Source organism: Malania oleifera, chromosome 1, assembly GCF_029873635.1.
Source record: "Malania oleifera isolate guangnan ecotype guangnan chromosome 1, ASM2987363v1, whole genome shotgun sequence".
Classification (NCBI taxonomy): Eukaryota; Viridiplantae; Streptophyta; class Magnoliopsida; order Santalales; family Ximeniaceae; genus Malania; species Malania oleifera.
In genome coordinates this window covers 145947572-145974689 of record NC_080417.1, presented here as the reverse complement: position 1 = coordinate 145974689, position 27118 = coordinate 145947572, and the positions used below count along the sequence as shown (strand labels likewise).

The 27118-nt window shown below is 36.2% G+C and overlaps 1 protein-coding gene and 1 long non-coding RNA gene across 2 annotated transcripts; both read right to left on the bottom strand.

Moving 5' to 3' along the window:
* Window positions 1-14486: 14486 nt before the first annotated feature.
* LOC131145586 (uncharacterized) lies at window positions 14487-16102 on the bottom strand. The gene is made up of 2 exons (XR_009134168.1): window positions 15757-16102; window positions 14487-15093 (listed from the first exon to the last, which is right to left on the bottom strand). It is a non-coding gene; the product is annotated as an uncharacterized LOC131145586 (long non-coding RNA).
* Window positions 16103-23955: 7853 nt separating this feature from the next.
* Window positions 23956-25837, bottom strand: LOC131145579 (MLP-like protein 43). Its single transcript, XM_058094747.1, has 2 exons — window positions 25193-25837; window positions 23956-24532 (listed from the first exon to the last, which is right to left on the bottom strand). Exons 1-2 carry the CDS (start codon window positions 25380-25382, stop codon window positions 24264-24266), a joined length of 459 nt encoding a protein of 152 aa, XP_057950730.1. The 5' UTR covers window positions 25383-25837; the 3' UTR covers window positions 23956-24263.
* Between the last annotated feature and the right edge of the window lie 1281 nt (window positions 25838-27118).

Sequence of the window (27118 nt, the reverse complement as noted above, 5' to 3'; positions counted from 1 at the left end):
TTAAAATTTCATGTTCTCCCTCTTTTATTATTTAAATACTATAATTCTTCGGGTCTCTACATTCTCCCCACCTTATAAAATTTCGTCCTTGAAATTTACTATCTGTATTGACACCATCCTTTAAAGAAAATAGGCTACTTATTTTATTACTTACCCTCACTTATGGCGGAGGAATACCGTGATTACATTCAGGGTTTTGGGAGATTACAATACATATAAAATAAAATTCTCCCACAACCAAAATACTATCTACAACCAGAAAATTATTACATCTAACTAACCTGCACAAAAGAAATTTTACATATTTACAATAACTTTTCCTGATTACTACTGATCCCCACTGAAGAGATAAGGGTACTTCTAACGTATCTGCTCCTCGAGTTCCCATGAAACTTCCTCTATCACATGATTTTTCCATTAATACTTTTACTAAAGGAATCTTCTTATTGTGCAATTCCTATTCTTTCCTGTCCAAAATCTACATTGGTACCTCCTCGTATGCCAAAGTATCTTAGAGCTCTATCTCATCATAACTGATCACATGGGAGGGGTTTGGGACATATTTACCCCACATGGAAACATAAAGGTCATAAAGCTAGCTGATAAGCCACTGACCCCACTCTATCAAGTATTTCGAAAGGGTCAATGAACTTAGGGCTAAACTTACTCTTCCTCCCAAACCTCATAACTCCCTTCAATGGTACTATCTTCAGAAACACGTGATCTCCCATATCAAATTCTAGTTTTCAACGACAAGTATCAGCGTAACTCTTCTGCTGACTTTGAGTTGCACTGATTCTGTCTATGATGAGCCAAACTTTATCGTATACTTATTGTACTAGCTCTGGCCCCACAACTCGCCACTTATCTAACTTATCCCAGTATAGAGGAGATCGACACCTCCTACCGTAGAGCGCTTCATAAGGTGTCATTCCAATGGTGGCCTAATAGTTGTTATTGTATGCAAACTCTACCAGTAGCATATACTGAGTCTAACTACCCCCAAAATCCAACACGCACGCCCGCAACATATCTTCTAATATCTGAATCACCTTCTCAGTCTGGCCGTCTAAGGATGAAACGTTGTGCTGAAAGGTAACTCAGACCCAAGAGCCTCCTGAAAGCTCCTCCAAAACCGTGATGTGAAATATAGGTCTCGATCTGACACTATAGAGACTGGCACACCATGAGAACAGACTATCTCTCGAACATAAATCTCTGCCAATCTGTCCATGGAGTAGTTAACTTTAATAGAAATAAAGTGAGTGGTCTTCGTCAATCTATCAACGACCACCCAAATAGCATTCTGACCATGCGCTGCCGGTGGCAAACCCGTCACAAAGTCCATAGATACATGATCCCACTTCCACTCTGGGATGTAAGGTGGTTGCAACTGGCCCGCCGGCCTCTGGTACTCAGCTTTTACTTGTTGGCACGTCAAACACTGTTGTATGAACTCGACAATTTCCCTCTTCATGTCGCTCCTCCAGTAAGACTCTCTCAGATCTCTATACATTTTAGTACTACCTGGATGAACCGTGTACAAAGACCCGTGGGCCTCTTCTAAAATCGTCTTTTTGATATCAGTATATGCAAGCACACATAATCTGGTACGAAATTGCAGAGCTCCATCATCTGAAATACTAAACTCCTCCCCCTATCCATCCTGCGCCTTAGTTATCAGCTCTGCTAATTCTGCGTCATCTCTCTGAGTTGTCTTAATCCTTTCCTGTAGAGTAAATTGTACTACCAGGTTGGCAATAAAGGCCTGAGGATCACTCTCTACCAACTCTACACCGAATCTCTCCAGGTCCATCTGGATCAGATGTTGAACCTCCATAGTTGCCAGTGCTGGTCCTACTAATTTCGTACTCAGAGCATCAGCTACCATGTTTGCTTTCTGTGGGTTGTAACTAATGGTGTTGTCATAATCTTTAATTAGTTCCAACCACCTTCTCTGTCTCATATTTAGCTCCTTTTGAGTGAAGAAGTACTTCAAACTTTTGTGATTAAAGAATATTTTGAATCTCTCACCATACAAGTAATGCCTCCAAATCTTTAATGCATGCACCACTGCATTCAATTCCAGATCGTGGGTAGGGTAGTTCTTTTCATACTGTTTCAACTGTCGGGAGGCATAAGCTACAACCCTACCATGCTGCATCAATACACAACCGAACCCTTTCAAAGACGCTGTAGTCACCCCAATTTTACCTAGGCCATTCTGAGAAGACCTATCATGCTAAAAAGTTGACCTTGTATTCCCGCAAATGGAAGGATCTGATTGAGTTTCGGTTTATTTCAAAATAAAGTCTCATTGTATTTCAAAATTGGAGTCTCAGTTATTTCTAATTGAGTCTTTTTCAAAATTGAATCTTGTTTTATTTTTATTTAGTCCCAGATATTTTATTTGAGTATCAGTTTGATTTTAAGTTGAGTCTGGATATTTTAGGTTAAGTTTTTCATTTTTAGAAATTTTGATTGAGTCCTTGAATTTTTTTAGATCGATAATCTGTCTTTGTTTTTATTTTTGGCTTCAAGTTGGCAATAAAATTAAAAGAAAATAAATAAAAAAAGAAAAGAAAAGCACACAGTAGCACACACACCTCTCTCTCCATTCAAGCTCTTAGACGTCACCTCTCACCATCTCATTCTCTCCAACCACCATCCTGCTCCTCGACCAACCTTTGCCTCTCTACAAGTAGCCGTAGCCACCACTCCAGTCACACCCTCTCCAGTCATGACCATAACAGCCTCCACGCCACATCTCCTACCATCATCACAGTCGTGAGCAACCCTTGACCTTTCTCTCCTCTCTCCGTTCTCGCCTCATCTCTATTTCCATCTCTCACTATCCTCTATCACATCGCACAAACACCCCACCTACTGCTCCTCCATCATCTCCCTCAAAACTCATGAAAGTAACATCTTTCACGGCTACCCTTACAACTCTGGCCTAGACACCCAACCATAGCAATCATCTCAACGGACAACTGTGAATAGAGCACTCTAATGCACACAGCTGCAAAACAGCGTCGCCGTCACCCTGTGCTCATCCTTCTTCGCCCCTCGTAGCCCAGCTTTAGCTCACCTTCGTTGTCACCGTCGGACATCGTCATCGCTGTAGGAGAGAGCTGTTGGAACCTCCATTGCAGTAGTCGTCTCTGGTAGCCCTTGCAATCCCCCAGATCCTGGTAGTAGTTAGGTGAGGTTCTTATGTAAGAACCCGAACTGTGATATATGGGTTAATTGTGTAAAAAAGGGTAAAATAGTAAATTAAGCAGAGTTCGTTGACGAGGCCAGGGTTTGTTGACGGAGTTTCTTCTGTTCTCGTCGACGAAATTTAGAGGCTCGTCGACGAGGGGATGCCAAGAGGTTTGGAAAAATTTGAAATATCCAGCTCATCGACGAGGCCACCTCTTCGTCGACGAAGGTAATGGCGGACTCGTTGACAAGGACGCCAATTTGTCGACGAATCCACCCGGGTCAAGGGCTATAAATATTAGTTCCATTGCTTTTAAGCTAAGTAATCTTAAATATCCTCTCCCTCTCTCTCTAGAACTCGAAGCTCTCTCTCTCTCTCTCTCTCTCTCTCTCTCCTCGATTTCTTCGCCGTTCATCACCTGATTTGTAAATCGGATGCTACTGCGAGGATCAAGGAAGGATTCTCTACGTTTCTAGTGGATCGAAATTCCATTTTGAGCGTTTTTGGGTTTCATGCTAAAATCGAGGTAAGACTCGATTTTCGTTTCTAATTCAGTATGTGTATAGTAGTACAAATTGTAAGTATGTATTGTACTGTGGTTTGTAGGTTTTGGAGTTTCGATTCGTAGTTTTGGGGACCATAGAGTTCGTAGTTGGAATTCGAGTTAAGGTAAGGGGATTCTGTTTATATCAGCTTATTTTCGAAATCAGGATCGGTAAGCTTCTAGGCTACGATCGTATGTATGTTTTGGTAACTTATTTGGGGAAATCTATCGGGGAAAATACAGGATTTTTGGATTATAGTTTTCGAAAAAATTTATGGATTTCGGGTATCATCTCTACTTTGTTTGGAAAACCGTTCGTTTTGTTTAAACTGTATTATTGAGATGACTATTATCCATATTTGCATAAACTGTATACTTGAAAATGGGAAAAAATATGATTTACCGTAAACCAAATAAGTGTAGTACGTATGGTTGTATGTATTTGTTCCAGGTATTTGTAAAACAGCTAGTGGCGGCTAATTACCGTACGCTGAAATGTATAGGAACGTGAGTTCCAAAATGATTCCAGGTTTTGTGAAATTGGCTAGGGGCGGCTAATTACCGTACGCTGTGCTATGTACCGGTTAACTACAGTGAGCGAGAGTGGCCGGCTCTATATCCGAGGTGTGAAATATCACCAGTATGTTCCGGCTGATCACTGATGGGTGTGTTCTACACCGTATGGAGCAATGTAATCACTGTGGGCCTCGGTTGTCGCAGCATAGTTGCATATGTTGCAATGTAATCGTTGTGAGACTTAGGTGACCTTGTGTAGTTGCATATGGAGCAATGTAATCACTATTGGGCCTCAGTCGTCGTAGTGTAGTTGCATATGTAGCAATGTAATCGCTGTGAGACTTAGGTGACCTTGTGTAGTTGCGTACTAGTGTGACGACACTGACCGTATGTTTTGGGTATCATATGTACTAGAATGGTTTTGTGAAAATACTAGAACTGTATGGAACAGTTTGGGAATTGTATGGAATTGTATGAAAATGTTTTGGAATTGTATCGTATTGTATAGTGTTATATTTTATGTAAAATAACACTGGTATGCCACACACTGATATAACTTGCTTTCTTCCTTACTGAGAGGTGTCTCACCCCGAATGTACGTACAATGTTTTTTCAGGTCCTTTAAGTAGCCGTAATTAGCATCCTAGCAGTTAGAAGCGAGGGTGTTGTTAGCTACTGTTAGTGCCTATTTAGGTACAAGTTTTGCAACACCTGGGGTATGTTCTGTACTATGGGAATGTATATCCTAGGTTATATAGACTTTAGTATGATACTGTATATGTATAAAAAGATCATATTTTGTTACGTATCTGATGAGTATGGATTTGTATGTGTATGTGTATAGGGCATCTGTGTACCCCACGGGGTTGGACCCTTTTTATTGTATCGTATCATGTATGTTTGAATTGATACAGAGACAAGCTAGGTTACTATATTCACACCAGGGACCCACTCGCGGGTTTGGGGCGTGACAGCTTGGTATCAGAGCTAACCAAGTTGTTAGGTCTTGTAGACTTGGTTAGGAGTATTGATGTGTACATACAAGAGTTTAAGATGTAGGAAATGGGTAGAGTTCGTCGAGGGTTGTTCTGTTATTAGATCGGGATTTGTCGGCGGTATTCTGTGTTTTTCCTGGAATGACGATTCCAGTAAAGGCAGGGCAAACCATTGATGGATTCGTGTCGGTGTGACGGGGTAGACTTAGACCAGTGAGAGTAATAGTTGACATGATTAGGTCTATGATTGCGTTAACTGTGTACGATATAGGAATTCTAACCGATTCCTATTCTGTTTTCAGAATGGAGTCCAAGGATAATAACTTGGAGAGTGGTTCCAAGGAGACGGCGAGCGATGAGTCTCCTTCTGTGTCTCGTGGTTTAGAAAAACAGGTGATCCGAGAAATTGGGTGGAGTGTTAGGAGACGCGAGAGCTCTCCTACTGATGCGGGGTGTACCATCGAGAAGTTCACAGACATGCACCCTCCGACATTTACGGGAGGACCTGATCCGATAGTGGCGGAAGACTAGGTCAAGAAGACCGAGAGGATTTTGGAAGTCCTCCACTGCACTGAGAAGCAGAAAGTCTTGTACGCTACCTTTTAGCTGATTGGGGAGGCAGGGCGATAGTGGACTGCGGTGAGTCTGCTTGAGAAGCAGAGAGCTAGTCCATCGGGTATGATGTGGGGCCACTTCAAGGAGGTATTTTTTGAGACAGAGGTGTTGGTGGGTACACACTCCTATGTTACACTGGTGTATAAGACCCTTTGAACACTCAAATTGACCTGTCCCTCTACCCTTCTCCACTTAAATATCAATTAAGGTATTATCTTAACTGAAAAGTCATAGTTCTTAAGACTCGAACTATAAGAACCTTGAATTTACCATCGGGACCACTCTGAGCCACCTTGGAGACTCTTTTTATGTCTAACATTAGTGAATATAAAAATAATTTGTCATATGATTAGAAGCATTACTTTGTTTCACTTTCTTTCTTATTATATGGACAATATATATGTATGTATGTATTGTATGTATAGCTGTCTTATTGACCTTTATAACGGTTTTGAATATTGTACGTGGATGCAGATGGAAAAGTGGAGAGTGGAAGAAAGAAGTTCTATATAGACGATGAGAATAAAACGCTAAGGTTTGAGTTCTTTGAAGCAGACCCATTGAAGGACCTCAATGTGTACAACGAAATACTGAAGGTGAGTCTCAAGGGTGAAAAAGGTGGAGTGGCGCATTGGACCTTGGAGTACAAGCGACGAACCCCATCCATACCTCCCCCTCACCACTATGTCGACTTCGTCGTACATCTCACCAAAGAACTCGATGCTACCTTTGCTAGCACTTAATTCTCTTCTCCATCTGTATATATTAATCCACCTACCTACTCGATTATTTCCATCCACATCCATTCCATATGTAATAAACTCCCCCTCTCTCTTTATATATATATACAAAATTTCCTCGTAAATTTGCTAAAATTCCTAGAATAGCATATCTCCCTTACCTAACTAGCTAGGAGGCTAACCTCCAACTTAATCCTCACACTCACGGTGTACTATTCCCCAAAATCCTGAAATAATACAAATATACATATTTCTAATAAATTAACTATATTTCCCCGAGCCTACATACTCGTAAATTTCTGAAATATAATTTACCTGGGCTTCTAAAAATACTCACTGGGGTTCCCAACCCATATCTACAAGGTTTCAAAAACAACCTATTCCTGAAAATATAATACTCAAATTTTATTCCACAAAACACAAGTATATGCCTATATAACTTAAAATCTAAACTCAAATGAGCCTGATACAACTGAAAATACCCATTTATTCAACTGACCCAAATTCTGGGATGGTATCCAAGTTGGCCTAACCAACGATCTACTCTAGCATACTTGAAGAAACTCTTCCCAGGAGTAGTGTGGCGGCTTCTGATCGTCGAACTAGTGAAAAACAAAGCTAGAATAGTAGAGAGAAGGGGAGAGGGTCGGTTTTAGAGAGAGAGAAGGGTTTTTGCACAAATTCTCGCTGAAAAATCCAATTTAGGCATATTTATAAACCTAGATTCGTCGATGAGACCTGTCACCTTGTCAACGAGTCCAAGAAGGGAGTTCGTCGCCGAACACGAATCCCTCATCGATGAGACCCTGTTGACCCTCTAAAAATTCTCCTTTACTTCCTCTTTTTTTTAATTATTTAATTACCATAATTCTATGGGTCTCTACGTAATCATTCACTGGGGTGAGACACTTCTCAATAAGGATGGAATAAATTATAACAGTGTGTGGTAGATGAGTTTTAGTGTATACAAAAAAATGTTGTTTGTTAATCAAGAGCAACTAACAAGCTACATGTAGACTATACTCAGACATATACATATCCAATATTTATAGCGAAAGTTCCTAAGGATTGGGGAGATTACACGCCCATACATGCAACGCCCCTTTGCTTTGATATTGTTTGTGACCATACCCTTTAATTTGGGTGCGGCTACAATTGATACTTATCAGGGCACTCACTTACTTAGTAAGCCCTCGACCGAAGAGTTTTACTTCACCATAAATATTCATGCAATTAAATTCACACGCATGTCTCACACACATTCAACATTAATCATATCACAGAGATCCACGTATACACGTACACCACAACACATCCAGACAGGATACCATACACTTCATTCACATCCACACAGGATACTGCACAAGTTCTCATTCACACAGAATACCACAACAACACTTCACTGTAACGACCTGCCTAATTTACCACATATCAACCATATTAATTATCATTAACTGAAAACATAATAAAGTCAACCCAAAATTATGGGTAACGGGGACACATTTGTCATACACAATGGAAACCTAAGCAGTAATGAACATAAATTTCATACACTCAACCATAGAATACAATATACCAGAGTTAACTACATTCCACCGTATACTATATATACATAATCTTCAAAATACCAAAAGTTAAATCTAGGATCTTACAGCAAATACCTACTGACCCTAGCTCAAAAGACTTACCCTCCTAGTGGGGTAGTACAGCCGCCTCAACGGCGCGAGGCTCGGTCCACCTATCTTTCTGGGTTCCCTGAAATGGTTTAAGCTGGGGTGAGACACCTCTCAGTAAGGAAAATAAACTAAATAGAGTTGTGTGACAACATGAATATATTTGCATGCTATAATAAATATACAGTACATGTCACATGCTTGAAAACTTCAATAATATCATAACTGAGTAAACATACAATTTCATAGTTTTACTAAATCATATTGTATTTCATTGTTCATAAAACCATCTGATATAACTAGTAATTCTGAAATTTACCCAAGATGAATAGCTAGCTGATGTCATGTATTATTCCCCATGACGGGTTGTGTAGCCCAAAGGCAGGACCCGACAATGGCTGACTAACCACTACCGAGTCAAAAATATCTGTAAGTACGATGGGCCTGCCACACCTTGGTATGGATTGCCAGGTGGACGTTTACAACTCTACATTGAAAGCCACATCGACTATCCATCTCCTACCCCTTCTACTAGTAGGGGCAGTTAGCACAAGTCTGAACTAAACTGAACTGTATAGTTACGGTATTGTATTGCTGATAACTGATATGAACTATCATCCGGGTTCTGATAACATATAATACATGATAATATACCGTTTTAACGTAAATAGATTGATAGAATTTATGAATTCTATAATAACATAAATAATTACGGTCTTGTGCCAAATACAATCATAACTGCGGCCTAGTGCCAAAAACACGCATAACTATGGCCTCGTGCCGGTTATCAATCACGGCCTTGCGCTGAACATATCATACATACTGATCTAAATACATACTGTTTATCATATATTCTGAAATCACAGTTTACTGTATTATCATGTTATTCCTGAAAATAACTGAAACATGTTTTTTCTGTAAAATTGGCTTAACATAATACAATATGCGTAAAATAATATTCATGCCACACAATACTGAATAAAATCATGAATTCTGTTTTGAAATCACATTTCCTGACATTTCATACTTAAAAATATATATTCCTATGTAACAGCAGTATTTTCCCAAATATACATTTTCACAAATATACTTATATATCATACATGCTTTTTGAAAATTAATCTGCTATTAAATAATAATAATTTTCATGGCAAATTACCGTTTTATTTTACTCTCTTACCTGACTATTGAAAAGTCCCTACAATGACTAGTCCTACACCCGCAGGGTTCTTTGTTCAATACCCTGAAAACAACATCTCCCTGAACAAAACTTCGATATTTTTTTTAGTACTACATTTTCTACAATTGTAGGAAAGCCAAATACTAAACAAAAAGCCTTATCCTGAATTTGGGATGGAGTCCAAGGTAACCCCATCAACGATCCACTTCAACAGAATTGAAGAGAAACTTCCCAGGAGTGTCGTGATGGCCTCGGATCATCGAACCGGTACGAGACCGGCCCAAAATCTTAGAGAGAAAGGAGAGGGGACGAATAGGTGAGAGAGAGAGAGAGAGAGAGAGAGAGAGAGAGAGAGAGAGAGAGAGAGAGAGAGAGAGAGAGAGGGTTCTTCGCATGATTTATGTAGAAAAAATCGAGTTTAGGCTATTTATACACCTGCACTCGTCGACGAGCCACGTCACTTCATCGACGAGGCCAAGAAGGGAGTTCGTTGACGAATGCTTATTCCTCGTCTACGAAATTCAGAGTTGAAAATAGTCTCTCGGTAACTTCTCATCGACGAGACACGGTCCCCATCAACGATCCCATCAAGCATGTTTGTCGATGAACGTGCTGTGTTCGTCGACGAGACCCCCGTTTGAATTTTCAAATTACAATTTATCTTTCTCTCTCTTTTCTTTTATAATTTAATTATTATAATTCCTTCGGGTCTCTACATTTCACAGCCGACAATCACTGTCGCTCTTTCACAATGACCTATCCATGGCATATCAGTAAACAAACTCCTCAAGCCTACCAATGTTTTACCACATTTATATAAATGACAATATAACGAACTCCTCAGGTCTGCCAACGTTATATTGTGATTTATGTCTAGGCAATACAACGAACTCCTCAGACCTAGCAACGTTATATTGTGATACACACGAATAACCACACAAAGCAAATCATCCAACACATCAAATCATTCACCACAGTAATCACAACCAGTTTATTATGAAAAGTTATTCTCATGCCACATGGTTCACATGTTAATTTGTAATACCATAAATTGCCCAAGAAAAATATATTTTCTTTTTTTGGAAAACTAGGTCCGATCATCTCTACAATTTTATTTAATTCACTATATATAATTTTTGGGAAATAGAGATGATTAACATTTTCACTTTTTTTCCAGAAAATATGTATAATAATCAAAAAAACAATTTCATATCTTTGAACCATTCAAAAAATCATTTACCATATACATGAGTCCATATATGCAAGTTTAAACATTTCAAATTTAAGAAAAACTAACATAATCTATTCCCCTTACCTGTTCCTAAAAAATATGTATAAAAGGTTCCTGAACCGAAATCCTAGCTCCCTTTTAACCCAACCAATGAAGAGCTGTCGCAAGCCAAGAGGAGAAAGAGACAATCGGAGAGCGAGAAGGAGGGCCCGTGAGATTTTAGGGGAGAGAGAGGGAGAGAGACGCATGGGAGAATGAAACCCTAGCATAGAAAGACGTGGGAGAGGAGAGAAATATCATGAAATGAATTTAAAACAACTTAAGTTTGATTTATAGATTTTCAACCCGGACGAAACTGTTGACTGTTTTCCTAAAACTGTCGACAATTTGGCCCTTAACCAAACCATTTTCTCCTTATTTCTTTCGCAACACCTCTCGGTAGTTGAAACCGTATATGGTTTTCCTGAGATTCCCAAAACCATCTATGCTTTGGTCTTACCAAACCGTGCCCTACTAAAACTGCCGATAGTTTTTCTGAGCTCCTTGAAATCATCGACGGTTTGGCCTATACCAAACCTATTTCCTTCTTTTCTCTTTTTTTATTTATTTTTGCTTTATTTTTCGGGTTTGGGTTCCTACCCCCCGAGTTAATGAGATTGCCGAGACAACTTGAATGAGGCTTACTCAAATGAATGAGATAGACATAATAACCATAATAACATGAATATGGTCCCCTAAGTTAACGAGATGGCTGAGACAACTTGAATGACACTACTCAGATTTTGAAAACTATAAATGCCACGAATATCTAAGATAGTCAGAACAACTTGAATATGACTACTTGGATTTGGGAACTCTAATCGCTGCAAACCTCCGAGATAATCAAAGCAACTTGAATGGGACTACTCGAATTAACAAGATAGTTAACGAAATTTGAAAGTGACTACTTGGACTTCTGGTATTAATGCCCCATCCGAAGTAGACAAAACAATTGAGAAGGAGCTACCTGGATTTGGGATGCTCCATGCCTTAAGTAGAAGACAAACCATTCTGATTAATGGAAGACAATGAATTGGACAGGTGAAAATCGGAATGAACACTATCAGTATATATTTATTATAAATGTGAATAAAAGTGACGATAACATGTGAGAGTATCTAGAAAGAAATCAATCAAAATTTCACTCTTGAAGCAATTGCTCTTATTGACTTGGGAGGAGAATTAAATTGTATTCAAGAAGGATTAATTCCTACTCAATTTGGATTGATTGATAGTTTTACAAGAGTTTGCCATTTATGGAAATTGATTGAATCAATTTTACTAATAATTTTATTAAATTCACACACACACACACACACATAAAATTACATGTGCACAGACACAATTGTGTACATACAAATGCTTGTGTAAATATTATATATATATATATATATATATATATATATATATATATTACATTTTAGTATTTTTAAATATGAGTCCATATATTTTAAAATATATGTAGGCATCTTAATTATGGACATAGCATATTCTGCCAAAACCTAATTCAACTTTGACTTGTGAAGCTAATTCTTATCGGGTTTATCTTATATAGAATTGTGTAATTAAGTACTTATATTCGTTTGCTCACATACTATTTACAAAAGATTTATATTCATGCATCCCCATGGGCATGGTGCAGTGAAAAGGCATTAGCACGTAAGAAGGAGTATCAGGGGTTCAATTCCAAGTAGATACACTCACAGAGCCAGCGGTACCTGTGAATGGTGAGAATTTACTCTGTGAGCCAGCGGACATCGTAGATGATGAGAGTTCGTTCTATGAGCCAGCGGAGATAGTGGATGGTGAGAGTTCTTTGTGAGCCAGCGGGGACCGTGGATCGTAATGGAGATGTGTCTCGGGGGTCGGGTTGGTCGAACATCCAACTGATGCACGGAAGCCGTGTTCGCATTCCGGACATTACCTGATTAGCGACACCTAGGGAGAGGACGCTGATCCGTAGGTTTGGTGTCACACTAGGGGGTCCAAAGGGCTTGTTGGTGGCTGGAGTTCCTATGTAATAAAAAAAAAAGATTTATATTCATTCGTGAAATTAATTATCAAACATAAAATTGATACAATTTTCAACAAGAGCAATTGCTTCAAAAGTGAAAATTTTCAAATGAAGAAATTTTAGATGATTCAATTATCAATAAAATTGATACAATCAATTTCCATAAATGGCAAACTCTTGTCAAAGTATCAATCAATCAAATTTGAGTAGGAATTAATACTTCTTGAATACAGTTTAAATATGCTTTTGAGTCAATAAAAGCAATTGCTTCAAGAGTGAAATTTTTCAAATGAAGAAATTTTAGATGATTCAATTATCAATAAAATTGATACAATCAATTTCCATAAATGGCAAACTCTTGTTAAACTATCAATCAATCAAAATTGAGTAGGAATTAATACTTCTTGAATACAATTTAAATCTGCTCCGGTGTCAATAAAAGCAATTGCTTCAAGAGTGAAATTATGATTGATTGCTTTCCAGATACTCTCATATATTATCGTCACTTTTATTCACATTTATAATAAATTTATACATTATTTAAACTTTTATATTTGATTATTAATTTCATGCATGAATATAAATGGTGAATATAGTATGTGGGCGAACGAATATAAGTATTTAATTACACAGTTCTATATATGATAAACCCAATAAGAATTAGCCTCACAAGTCAAAGTTGAATTAGGTTATGATTAGAGAACATTTGGATCAAGGCAGAGTATGCTATGTCCATCATTAAGATGCCTACATATATTTTAAAATAAGTTCAGTGTTGATACATGTAATGAATTATATAATATTGATATATAATATTTCAAGTGAAAAAACAACAATTTTATTTTTTTAATTAATTTATTATCAAATTAATTTGAAAAAAAGTAAGTCTATAATTTTAAGGGCTAATTAGTAAGGGAATTTTTGACATTAACTTTATAAAGTATGTTATCTTTAGACATTTAAAAAAAAAAAAAAAAAACCACAAGCAAGCAATGTTATTTTTTAGAAATCTGAGTTCTTGGAATGGATGCTCAGCCTTGAAGATAAAAAATTGACCAAAATTGTAACTAATCGCAAATTAAATTCAATTGATTCTAGAATTATAAATTTTTGAAATAAGTGACACAAAAATTAATTTGTAAAGTTTTTTACACTTAAAATATTATATATATATATATATATATATATATTTTATATATAAGCACAAGAATCATAATTAATTTATAATTAAAATAAATAATGTGTATGTGTTTGTAATTAATTAGTTGTCATATTCAATGTACAAAGCGTTTTATATGTAGGTTTTAGGTTCAAATATTCTTTGAGATTTAAAATCAATCTTCAACATTAATATCTACATTTTGACAAGCATATTATTTTTGGCATTTTGAATAGCATACGGCTATTAATTATATAATTGAACTTTCTACACTAATCGATGAATTCTAGTAATTAAATCCTCATATGCATTAGTTGTGAGAAACTAAATTGATTGTTTTCTTTCTCGTTTTCAATGAGCACTAACTTCTATATATCAAGTCCACTTAACTTTACTGAAATAAAAATAAATAATGTGATTCAAGTGTAACTGCGAATCTAATGCAAATAGTGATAACTCGAGGATATCAATTTATAGCTAGCTTTGAATAACCCCGCACTCAAATTGCATATATATGTATTATAAAATATAGAGGTGCACAACTAGTGAATGAAAGCACCACCACCATTAATACATTATTGAACTAGAGCTTTTATTAAACAAACCAGACCATTCAATTGAACTGGCCAGACAGGCATGACAGACGACCCATCAGGTCAAATCATAAAGTACAAAAGAAAAGCTTAAGACACCCTGCAGTGGGGTATTGAAAACACACATATATACATAATATAACATGCATATATATATATATATATATATATATATATATATATATGCCAATAACAACTCCCTTTTACTGCATACACTCATATATATATTAAGAGAGAGGGAGTTTATTACATATGGAATAGATGTGGATGGAAATGATCGAGGAGGTAAATGGATTAATATATATAGATGGAGAAGAGAATTAAGCGCTGGCGAGAGCAGCATCGAGTTCTTTGGTGAGATGTACGACAAAGTCGAGGTAGTGGTGAGGGGGAGGGATGGATGGGCTGCATCGCTCGTACTCCAAGGTCCAGTGCGCCACTCCACCTTTGTCGCCCTTGGGACTCACCTTCAGTATTCCGTTGTACACTTTGAGGTCCTTCATTGGGTCTCCTTCAAAGAACTCAAACTTCAGCATTTTACTCTCTTCGTCTATATAGAACTTTTCTTTTCCACTCTCCACTTTTCTGTCTGCATCCATGTACAATATTCCAAACCGTTATCGAGATCAATAAAACAACTATACATACAATACATACATACATATATATTGTCCATATAATAAGAAAGAAAGTGAAACAAAGTAATACTTCTAAATCATATGACAAATTATTTTTATATTCACTAATATTAGACATAAAAAGAGTCTCCAAGGTGGCTCAGAGTGATCGCGATGGTAAATTCAAAGTTCTTATAATTCGAGTCTTAAGAACTACAATATTTCAATTAAGATAATACCTTAATTGATATTTAAGTAGAGAAGGGTAGAGGGACAGGTCAATTCGAGTGTTCAAAGGGTCTTATACACCAGCGTAACATAGGAGTGTGTACCCACCAACACCTCCATCTGCTTCTAATTAAAGAGACATCAACATGAATGAGTTTTTAAAGAAATATTAATCATTTTTCTTTCTTTATGCTAATAATTTTATTTTTTCTATAATGGTTTCAATTCTCAGGTGATCAAATTTGTATTTGAGTGTAGCTAGACATGGAGATGGGCCATCGCTGTGGTAGGTGTTTCGAAGTTAGCTCATAATGAACCCACCTGATCCTAGAAACATATATAACCACTAGATATGATTAATTAAAATAGTACTAAAAGAGAGATGTATATATACGTATATGGCATACCGGGGAGGACATAGGTCTAATGCTTGACGGCACCATGAGAGTGCCACTCGCCTTCATGGAGCTTGACATCCTAAATCCTCTGGGTGCAATTAGGCAGGTGGTGCACCTTACCCTTGAACACATCATAGAACTTGTCAGCCGGAGACTTGAGCTCTACTTCCACCTCCAATTCACCCCTCAAATCCCCCATCTCAATTCAATTACTTAATTTGCTAATCTAAAAACGCACTTAACTAGCTAGCTAGCTAGATAGATGTAGTGTGGGGAACATTATATAATATATATGCAAGTGGTAACTGGGGAAGAGGGAGGTAGCTAGGAGGGGGAATGGAAAGTGGAGGGATGGGATGAAGCAAATGGCTTGGGGCCTTTTATAGATAGATGGGCATGGTTGGGGGGCTACGGTAGGTTACCAGTCAGATTCAAAGAGTAGGTATGTCATCCTTTTATCTTAACCTTAATTAATCTCAATACTCATAGATAGCCATGGCAACAACTAGCAAAAGTAATGGTCATCTGGGCCTTTTCAAACCCAAAATTTAACTCATGGGGTGAGGCTTTTGTTGAGAATTTCACTTGTAAGCTTGTCCCATATTGGAAAATTATAGTGGATGATGGTTGCTTATATACATGGTTGTACCCAAGACCTAATAGGCTTAAACTTTTGGGTCAAGTTGGTGTTTACCCATGTGTATCAAGCCCACCTATGGGCTTCTCTGATCCTAACAACTGGTATCAGATTTGACGGTTCGGTTCGTAACTCTGGGTGAGCAACATCGTAAAAAGTCGAGACGTGAAGTTAATTCTCCTGACGTACTAACAGTTGGAGGACCAAGTGTGTGGCTAAGGCCAACAAGGATCATATAGGCTGCACGTGGATCCAAATAGGGTCAAGACGGGAGGTAAGATTGGTTCGAAGGCACATGGAATGCAATCTGACGCATGTAAGGCGCCAATGGTAAAGCCCACTTGAGCGACTGTTGGAGAATTAGGTTTACTCCCTGAAGGGAGATGATTTTCGTTCAAGGGGGAGTAGTTAGAATCACAATGGAGGGGGAGATTGTTGATAATTCTACTTGTGAGCTTGTCCCACATTGGAAAATTAGAGTTGATGGGTGCTTATATACTTGGTTGGAGCCAAGACCCAATAGGCTTAAGCTTTAGGATCAAGTTGGTGTTCACCAATGTGTATCAAGCCCACCCATGGGCTTCTCCGGTCCTAACAGCTTTTCCTCATACTTAATAACTGACCACCAGCTCCTTCTACAATCGATGTGGGGATAACTACAATACCGAGATAGACTTGTATGTCCTCAGGCCATCTGTTGTATCCAACGAAATCATACCCTACGACCTACGCAATTAAGCAGTGCAACCCAGACAATTTATGTTCCTATGCCAAAAGTGAGGGGTTATCAATAAATAAATGGAGGTGCCGCCCTTCTTTTTTTTTAGAAAAAAAAAAAAAAAACCCAGACAATTTATGTGACGTTTTAATTGAATTTAGGCAAGTATTCTGAGGGTAGCTAATTAAGAAGTTTTTTGGTATTATCTTCAATTATGACAACGCATTATGTGTGTGTGTGTGTGTGTGTGTGTCTATATATATATATATATATAATTTAATCGTATTTTAATTATTATTTGATTCAAGAATAAAACCAAACAGGTGATCAATCAAGTTTTTAATGTATTTTAGTTTTACAATATTATTATCAAGATTATTTATTTTTCTTTTTTAATTCTCATTTCTAGTTTCTGATTTTTATTTTTAACAATATTTACTATTAATGCCTAAAGTTTTCACCTTAACATTGAATCCAATTAAAATACATGAATCTTAATTTTAATAGGTAATACTTTATAAAAATTACACATAGGAAAATAGGCTGCCAATGCATATTTGCATTCAAGAACAAATTCAAAGAGAGAGAGAGGAAGGTTGAGAACACCTTAATGGGTCATACGTGGAAAGATCCCATCTTCCAACTTGAGGGGCCTCTCTCTCTCTCTCTCTCTCTCTCTCTCCCTCTCTCTCTCTCTCTCTCTCTCTAACAAAACCAATTAAAAAAATATTTAATTGACTGATAAAAAATATTAAAAAAATTATCTGAGACCTCATGTCATATATGGGATTGGCTAGTATCCAACGATCGAGTTTATGCACTTTAAAATTAAATGAGTTAACCCATATTAAAAGGGATAGATAAGTTGTAAAATGTTATATGAATAAATCATAAATAAGTAAACATACATTATTGACATGCCCACCTTGACCCAACCTACTCATTTTGAATGTTATATATAGTTATACATACACATGGAGAGTGCTTTAGTTTATATTTTTTGAATGATCTTTCAACAACATAACCAAAAATAATATATATTAAAAAGACACCTTATATAAGAAAAATTATAAGTAACATGGTAGAAGCCTTATATAATCATAAAATATTTCAAAATGTTAAATGATCCTAAATGAATTTAACAATTTGAGTTTAGAACCTTACAAGTACATAATTTTTTTTCTTCCTAAAATCATTAAAAATTGTCTTCTAATCACAATTGTCTTAATTGCCTATTTCAATCTATAATATAAGAATGCATTAGTAACATTTATTTTATATTTGGTAAAATCCTAAAAAATATGCATAAAAAGTTCCTGAACCGAAATCCTAGCTCCCCTTTAACCCGGCCAGTGAAGAGTTGTCGTAAGCCGAGTGGAGAAAGAGACAATCGGTGAGCGAGAAGGATGACTTGAGAGATTTTAGGTGAGAGAGAGAGAGAGAGAGAGAGAGAGGGGGGGGAGAGAGAGAGAGAGAGGGAGACGCACTGGAGAATGAAACCCTAGCATAGAGAGACGTGGGATAGGAGAGAAATATCATGAAATGAATTTAAAACAACTTAAGTTTTATTTATAGATTTTCAGCCTGGACGTAACTATCAACGATTTTCCTAAAACTTTCAACGATTTGACCTTTAACCAAACCATTTTCTCTTTATTTCTTTCGCAGCACCTCTCGGTGGTTGAAACCGTTGATGGTTTTCCTAAGATTCCCAAAACCATCGACGGTTTGATCTTGCCAAAACATGCCCTGCTGAAACCGTCGACAGTTTTTATGAGCTCCATGAAACCGTCGACAGTTTGGCCTGTACCAAACCCATTTCCTTATTTTCTCTTCTTTTTATTTATTTTTCTTTTCTTTTCTGGGTTTAGGTTCCTACACCCCAAGTTAACGAGATGGCCTAGACAACTTGAATAAGGCTTACTTAAATGAATGAGATAGCCATAATAACATGAATATGGTCCCCTGAGTTAACGAGATGGCCGAGACAACTTGTCACGACCTGCTCATTTTCCATGTTTTTTTTATATAATAATATCAATAAAATCAATACCATACATCTCATATTCCAGCTCAGTAGGTCACAATCCACGTGGACCCGTGGGTACCAGGGATGTATCAAAACGTATAGCAGAAGCCTAAGCAGCAGAAAATATACAATAATGTACATCTCAATACCATATATTACAATATACCAGAGTTGCTATAATCCACCATATTTTCATATATACATCCCAAAAATAATAACTAGGGACATTCTCCACAAAATCTAATAGTCCATACAAAAACTTACCCTTTAAAAAGGGCAGATATACAGTACTAAATCAGCGGGGCTTTTCCCGCTCCCCTATCTGGGGCTCCTGAAAAGTTTATAAGATTAAGGGGTGAGACACCTCTCAGTAAAGGAAATAAACTAATACTAGTTTGTGGCAACATGAGTAATCTGTGTTCTATATATACCATACATAACATATTCAGTACTGTTTATCAAAATCTGGGAAACATATATATATTAAAACATGGCAGAACATACTCCATTTTCATAAGCGTATCTCATCTCATATCATAATAATAATAACATAAAACAATCCTGGTAGGTTAGCTGGCTGTTGTCATGTATTACCCCCACATGACTGGATTGTATGGCCTGAAGACGGGATCTGACAATGGTTGGCCGACCACTGCTAAGTCAAACAGTAGTTTGTAGATCCGATGGGTCTATCCAGACTAGTTCGTACATCAGGGGCGATAACAGCACACTTCTTGAAAATAACCACATCGACCATCCAATCTCACATCACTTCGTACAGCGGCGTTAACATAGATATCATGATCACGAAGACCATGGACACATAGCAACGGTACCGTGCAAGTGCTAGCCTAGACCAAGCCAACTAGGTTCTAATATCATATACATATACTAAAATCGTGATACATGAATATCTTATATCATTAATTTCCACATCAATCATATCATTTTGCATGTATATATGTGTGTCATAAAAATCATCGGCCTATACGCCGGTATTTCAAATTTTATCGTAGCACGGCTCGTATGCCAGCAAACCACAGTCACATAGCACGGCCTGTACGCCGGCAATCATAACACAGCCTGTACGCTGGCAAATCACAGTCACATAGCACAGCCCGTACGCCGGCAAATCATAGCACAACTCATACGCTGGAAAATCACATCCACATAACATGGCCTGTACGCTGACAAATCACATATAAAAATCTCGGCCCATACGCCGATTTTCCATCATAAAATTCATACCATAAACGCATTTCCAGAATCAGTATCTCATACATTTTATACTCATGCCACACAACAGATTTTCACATATATTCAACATGCGAAAATTTTACAATGTTTTCAAACATAAATCATATGTATATAATTATATTTATTTTTCCTGAAACCAAATGCTATATATATAATAATACATGCATTTTCTCAAAACAAAATTAGTTTAGTTTATACCCTTACCTGATTCTTGAAAAGCCCCTAAGAAAATCTTACTCGCACCCGCAGGGTTCTCAACTCAACACCCCTGAAAATGAAAACTTGCAGAATTAAAATTCAGTATTTTTACGCGCATATCACTTTCTTCAATTGTCAAAAATCAGAATATTGAGTATAAAGTCTTACCTCAACTTGTAGAAAACGTCGCTAGGAGCGTCGTGGTAGCCTCAAATCTTAGATCTGGCGACTGACAGGGCCAAAATCGAAGAGAGAGAGAGAGAGAGAGAGAGAAAGAGAAGAGAGGTAGCTTCGTTGGTAAGTTAAAAATCCGGATTTTTGTATATATATAGACAGGGGATTTCGTCGACAAGCCCGTCCTTCATCGACGAATTCTCATTAATTTCGTTGATGAAATTTAGTCCTTCGTCGATGAAATTTAGTCGGCTAAAATCCCCTCTCGGTATTCCTTCATCGACGAAACTCAGTCTTCATCGACGAATTTTCTTAAGCCTTGGTCAACGAATCCCCTGTATTCGTCGACGAAGCCCTACTGATCCCCTTTTTCGTTATTCTTTCCAAAGTTCAATGTCGTCGACTGCTTCCTTCTGTTTCCAGTTTCCATTTCCCTTTCTTCATTATTTAAATTTTATTTTAAATTCGGGTCGTTACATAACTTGAATGAGACTACTCAGATTTTGAAAACTATAAATGCCACGAACATCTAAGACAGTCAGAACAACTTGAATATGACTACTTGGATTTGGGAACTCTAATCACTGCAAACCTCCGAGATAGTCAAAGCAACTTGAATGGGACTACTCGAATTAACGAGATAGTTAACAAAATTTGAAAGAGACTACTTGGACTTCTGGTACTAATGCCCCATCCGAAGTAGACAAAACAATTGTGAAGGAGCTACCAAGATTTGGATGCCCCATGCCTTAAGTAAAACACGAACCATTCCGATTAATGGAAGACAATGAATTGGACATGTGAAAATCGGAATAAACACTATCAGTATATATAATGTGAGTAAAAGTGACGATAATTTATGACAGTATCTAGAAGGAAATCAATCAAAATTTCACTCTTGAAGCAATTGCTCTTATTGACTCGAGAGGAGATTTAAATTGTATTCAAGAAGGATTAATGTCTACTCAATTTTGATTGATTGATAGTTTGAGAAGAGTTTGCCATTTATGGAAATTGATTGTATTATTTTTACTGATAATTTTATTAAATTCACACACACACATATAAAATTACATGTGTACAGACACAATTGTGTATTCGCAAACTCCATATAATTATACACACACATGCTTGTGTAAATATTTTATATTTTTTTACATTTTAATATTTTTAAATGTGAGTGCATATATTTTAAAATATATGTAGGCATCTTAATTATGGACATAGCATATTCTGCCTTGATCTAAATGTTCTCCAATCAAAACCTAATTCAACTTTGACTTGTGAGGCTAATTCTTATCGGGTTTATCTTACATAGAATTGTGTAATTAAGTACTTATATTCTTTCAGCCACATACTATACACACAAGATTTATATTCATGCATGAAATTAATTATCAAACATAAAATTGATACAATTTTCAATAAGAGCAATTGCTTCAAGAGTGAAATTTTTCAAATGAAGAAATTTTAGATGATTCAATTATCAATAAAATTGATACAATCAATTTCCATAAATGGCAAACTCTTGTCAAACTATCAATCAATCAAAATTGAGTAGGAATTAATACTTCTTGAATACAATTTAAATATGGCCGTGAGTCAATAAAAGCAATTGCTTCAAGAGTGAAATTTTTCAAATGAAGAAATTTTAGATGATTCAATTATCAATAAAATTGATACAATCAATTTCCATAAATGGAAAACTCTTGTTAAACTATCAATCAATCAAAATTGAGTAGGAATTAATACTTCTTGAATACAATTTAAATCTGCTCCCGTGTCAATAAAAGCAATTGCTTCAAGAGTGAAATTATGATTGATTGCTTTCCAGATACTCTCATATATTATCGTCACTTTTATTCACATTTATAATAAATTTACACATTATTTAAACCTTTATATTTGATTATTAATTTCATGCATGAATATAAATCGTGTGTATAGTATGTGGGCAAACGAATATAAGTACTTAATTACACAATTCTATATACGATAAACCCAATAAGAATTAGCCTCACAAGTCAAAGTTGAATTAGGTTATGATTAGAGAACATTTGGATCAAGGTAGAGTACGCTATGTCCATAATTAAGATGTCTACATATATTTTAAAATAAGTCAAGTGTTGATACATGTAATGAATTATATAATATTGATATATAATATTTCAAGTGAAAAAACAACAATTTTATTTTTTAATTAATTTATTATCAAATTAATTTGAAAAAAAAAGTAAATCTATAGTTTTAAGGGCTAATTAGTAAGGGAATTTTTGACATTAACTTTATAAAGTATGTTATCTTTAGACATTTAAAAAAAAAAAAAAAACACAAGCATGCAATGTCATTTTTTAGAAATCTGAGTGCTTGGAATGGATGGTCAGCCTTGAAAATAAAAAATTATACTAAAATTGTAACTAATCGCAAAATTAAATTCAATTGATTCCAGAATTATAAATTTTTGAAATAAGTGACACATAAATTAATTTGTAAAATTTTTTACACTTAAAATATTATATATATATATATATATATAGTTATTTTATATATAAGCACAAGAATCATAATTAATTTATAATTAAAATAAATAATGTGTATGTGTGCGTAATTAATTAGTTATGTGATATTCAATGTATAAAGCATTTTATATGTAGGTTTTAGGTTTAAATATTCTTTGAGATTTAAAATCAATCTTCAACATTAATATCTACATTTTGACATGCCTATTATTTTTGGCATTTTGAATAGCATACGGCTATTTTCTCTTGATTCAATTTGTGTGGTTGTTTGGAATGGTGGGTATGGGCTAAAGTTTTAATTTTTTATTCTATCACAAAATTTTAACACAATAATGTGATATCTCAATATTAATTATTTAATTGAACTTTTTACACTAATCGATGAATTCTAATAATTAAATCCTCACATGCATTAGTTGTGAAAAACTAAAGTGATTGTTTTCTTTGTCGTTTTCAATGAGCACTAACTTCTGTACTCAAGTCCACTTAACTTTTCTGAAATAAAAATAAATAAAGTGATTCAAGTGTAACTGGGAATCTAATGCAAATAGTGATAACTCGAGGATATCAATTTATAGTTAGCTTTGAATAACCTCGCACTCAAATTGCATATATATGTATTATAAAATACAGAGGTGCACGACCAGTGAATGAAAGCACCACCACCATTAATACATTATCGAACTAGAGCTTTTATTAAACAAACAAGACCATTCATTCGAATTGGCCAGACAGGCATGACGGACGACCCATCAGGTCAGATCATAAAATACCATAGAAAAGCTTAACATACCTTGCAGAGGGGTATTGAAAACACACATATATACATAATATAACACGCATATATATGCCAATAACAGCTCCCTTTTACTGCATGCACTCATATATATATAAAGAGAGAGGGAGTTTATTACATATGGAATAGATGTGGATGGAAATGATCGAGGAGGTAGGTGGATTAATATATATAGATGGAGAAGAGAATTAAGCGCTGGTGAGAGCAGCATCGAGTTCTTTGGTGAGATGTACGACAAAGTCGAGGTAGTGATGAGGGGGAGGGATGGATGGGCTGCGTCGCTCGTACTCTAAGGTCCAGTGCGCCACTCCACCTTTGTCGCCCTTGGGACTCACCTTCAGTATTCCGTTGTACACTTTGAGGTCCTTCAATGGGTCTCCTTCAAAGAACTCAAACTTCAGCGTTTTATTCTCATCGTCTATATAGAACTTTTCTTTTCCACTCTCCACTTTTCCATCTGCATCCACATACAATATTCCAAACCGTTATCAAGATCAATAAAACAGCTATACATACAATACATACAGACATATATATTATCCATATAATAAGAAAGAAAGTGAAACAAAGTAATACTTCTAAATCAAATGACAAATTATTTCTATATTCACTAATATTAGACATAAAAAGTCTCCAAGGTGGCTCAGAGTGGTCGCGATGGTAAATTCAAGGTTCTTATAGTTCGAGTCTTAAGAACTACGACTTTTCAATTAAGATAATACCTTAATTGATATTTAAGTAGAGAAGGGTAGAGGGACAGGTCAATTTGAATGTTCAAAGGGTCTTATACACTAGCGTAACATAGGAGTGTGTACCCACCCACACCTCCATCTGCTTCTAATTAAAGAGACATCAACATGAATGAGTTTTTAAAGAAATATAAATCATTTTTCTTTCTTTATGCTAATAATTTTCTTTTTCCATCATGGTTTCAATTCTCACACAGTCAAATTTGTACTTGAGTGTAGCTAGACATGGAGATGGGCCATCGCTGTGGTAGGTGTTTCGAAGATAGCTCATGATGAACCCATCCGATCCCGGTAACATATATAACTGCTAGATATGATTAATTAAAATAGTACTAAAAGAGAGATGTATATATACGTATATGGCATACCGGGGAGGACATAGGTCCAATGCTTGACGGCACCATGAGAGTGCCACTCGCCTTCATGGAGCTTGACATCATGAATCCTCTGGGTGCAGTTGGGTAGGTGGTGTACCTTACCCCTAAACACATCATAGAACTTGTCAGTCGGAGACTTGAGCTCTACTTCCACCTCCAACTCACCCCTCAGATCCCCCATCTGCTAATCTGAAAAACGCACTTAACTAGCTAGCTAGCTAGATAGATGCAGTGTGGGGAATACTATATAATATATATGCAGGTGGTAGTTGGAGAAGAGGGAGGCAACTAGGAGGGGGAATAAAGAGTGGAGGGATGGGATGAAGCAAATGGCTTGGGGCCTTTTATAGATAGATGGGCATGGGTGGGGGGCTACGGTAGGTTACCAGTCAGATTCACAGAGTAGGTATGTTATCCTTTTATCTTAACCTTAATTAATCTCAATACTCATAGATAGCCATGGCAACAGCTAGCGAAAGTAATAGTCATCCGGCCTTTTCAAACCCAAAAGCTAATCCATGGGATGAGGTTTTCCCTCACACTTAATAACTGACCACCAGCCTCTTCCACAATCGATGTGGGGATAACCCCAGCACTGAGATAGACTTGTATGTCATCTGGCCATCTATTGTATCCAACCAAATCATACCCTACGACCTACGCAATTAAGCAGTGCAATCCAGACAATATTTACTATTAATGCCTAAAGTTTTAACCTTAACATTGAATCCAATTAAAATACATGAATCTTAATTTTACTTGTCACATCGACACACACACACACACATATAGTTAAAAAAATAACTAGTGGGTATTCCTTATTAAAGATATTCACTCATGTTTCACAATGAGGATATTTTTGAAATATGTCATTGTTAATGGACACCGCAATTGGACAAGCATACAGATTTGGATCCATCTTTTATTTTAATATAGCCATGGGATGGGATATACATGAGCGTCAGCTGTGTCCTTCCATTCATCTCTACGTAGCAGAGAGAACCGTGAAGACATAACGCATAGACCGACTCCATTACTAATATATGGACACATGGTAAGACGTATGCATCAGGTCAGGACTGTCAGGCTAATTAAGATATACAATATACCGTAATCAATGGTGGAGCTATCCGGCTCCCCCCCGTCACCAAATATTGTGTGGAATTTTCTCAATTTTTAAAAATTTTATGGATATATATCTCTTATTGTTTTAGTAAAAAGACACAAATATATATACAATTTTTTAAAATAATTAAACTTAAAATAAAAAAAAAAAATCCTAAAATTTGGTATTTTTAATTAAACTTTATATAAATTCAGCTTCTTTTATCCTGAAAAAATCTAATTCAAGATTTTTAAGTAATGAACGGAGTGTTGTAAAAAGATATTTTTACCATTGTTAGTCATGGATTAATCATAACATTGATTATGTAAAAATTAAGAGACAGCTATAGGAGAATATTAAAAAATTTACCCATATATATGTCGTAACAGTTTGCAATACTTTGCGAGTAAGGCTGCAAACGAATCAAGTCGCTCTCTCAATAAGGGTTTGTTTGAACTCGTTTATTATCTAAATGAGCAAGTCTCAAGTTCAAGTTCTAGGCTTGATTTGTAAATGAGCCGAATGTGACCACAGTCAAGCTCGGCTCCTGAGCGACTCAATAACTAGCTTAAATGAGCTCGTTTATTAGACTCATTAAGGAGTTCGATAATGAACTCGTTAATAAGCTTGTTAAGTTGATCCAATCCTAAGAGTCCAATACTAGTTCAATTGCTCGAAAAGAAAGGTACAAATTTTGACTCAAATGAAATAGGTGGATGAATCTATTACTATCATTTATAAAATTTCCAACTCAAGCAAGGAATGTGTATACTGTGGAGGTAGCTGAAAAGGATTGCTTTTTAAAAAAGAAA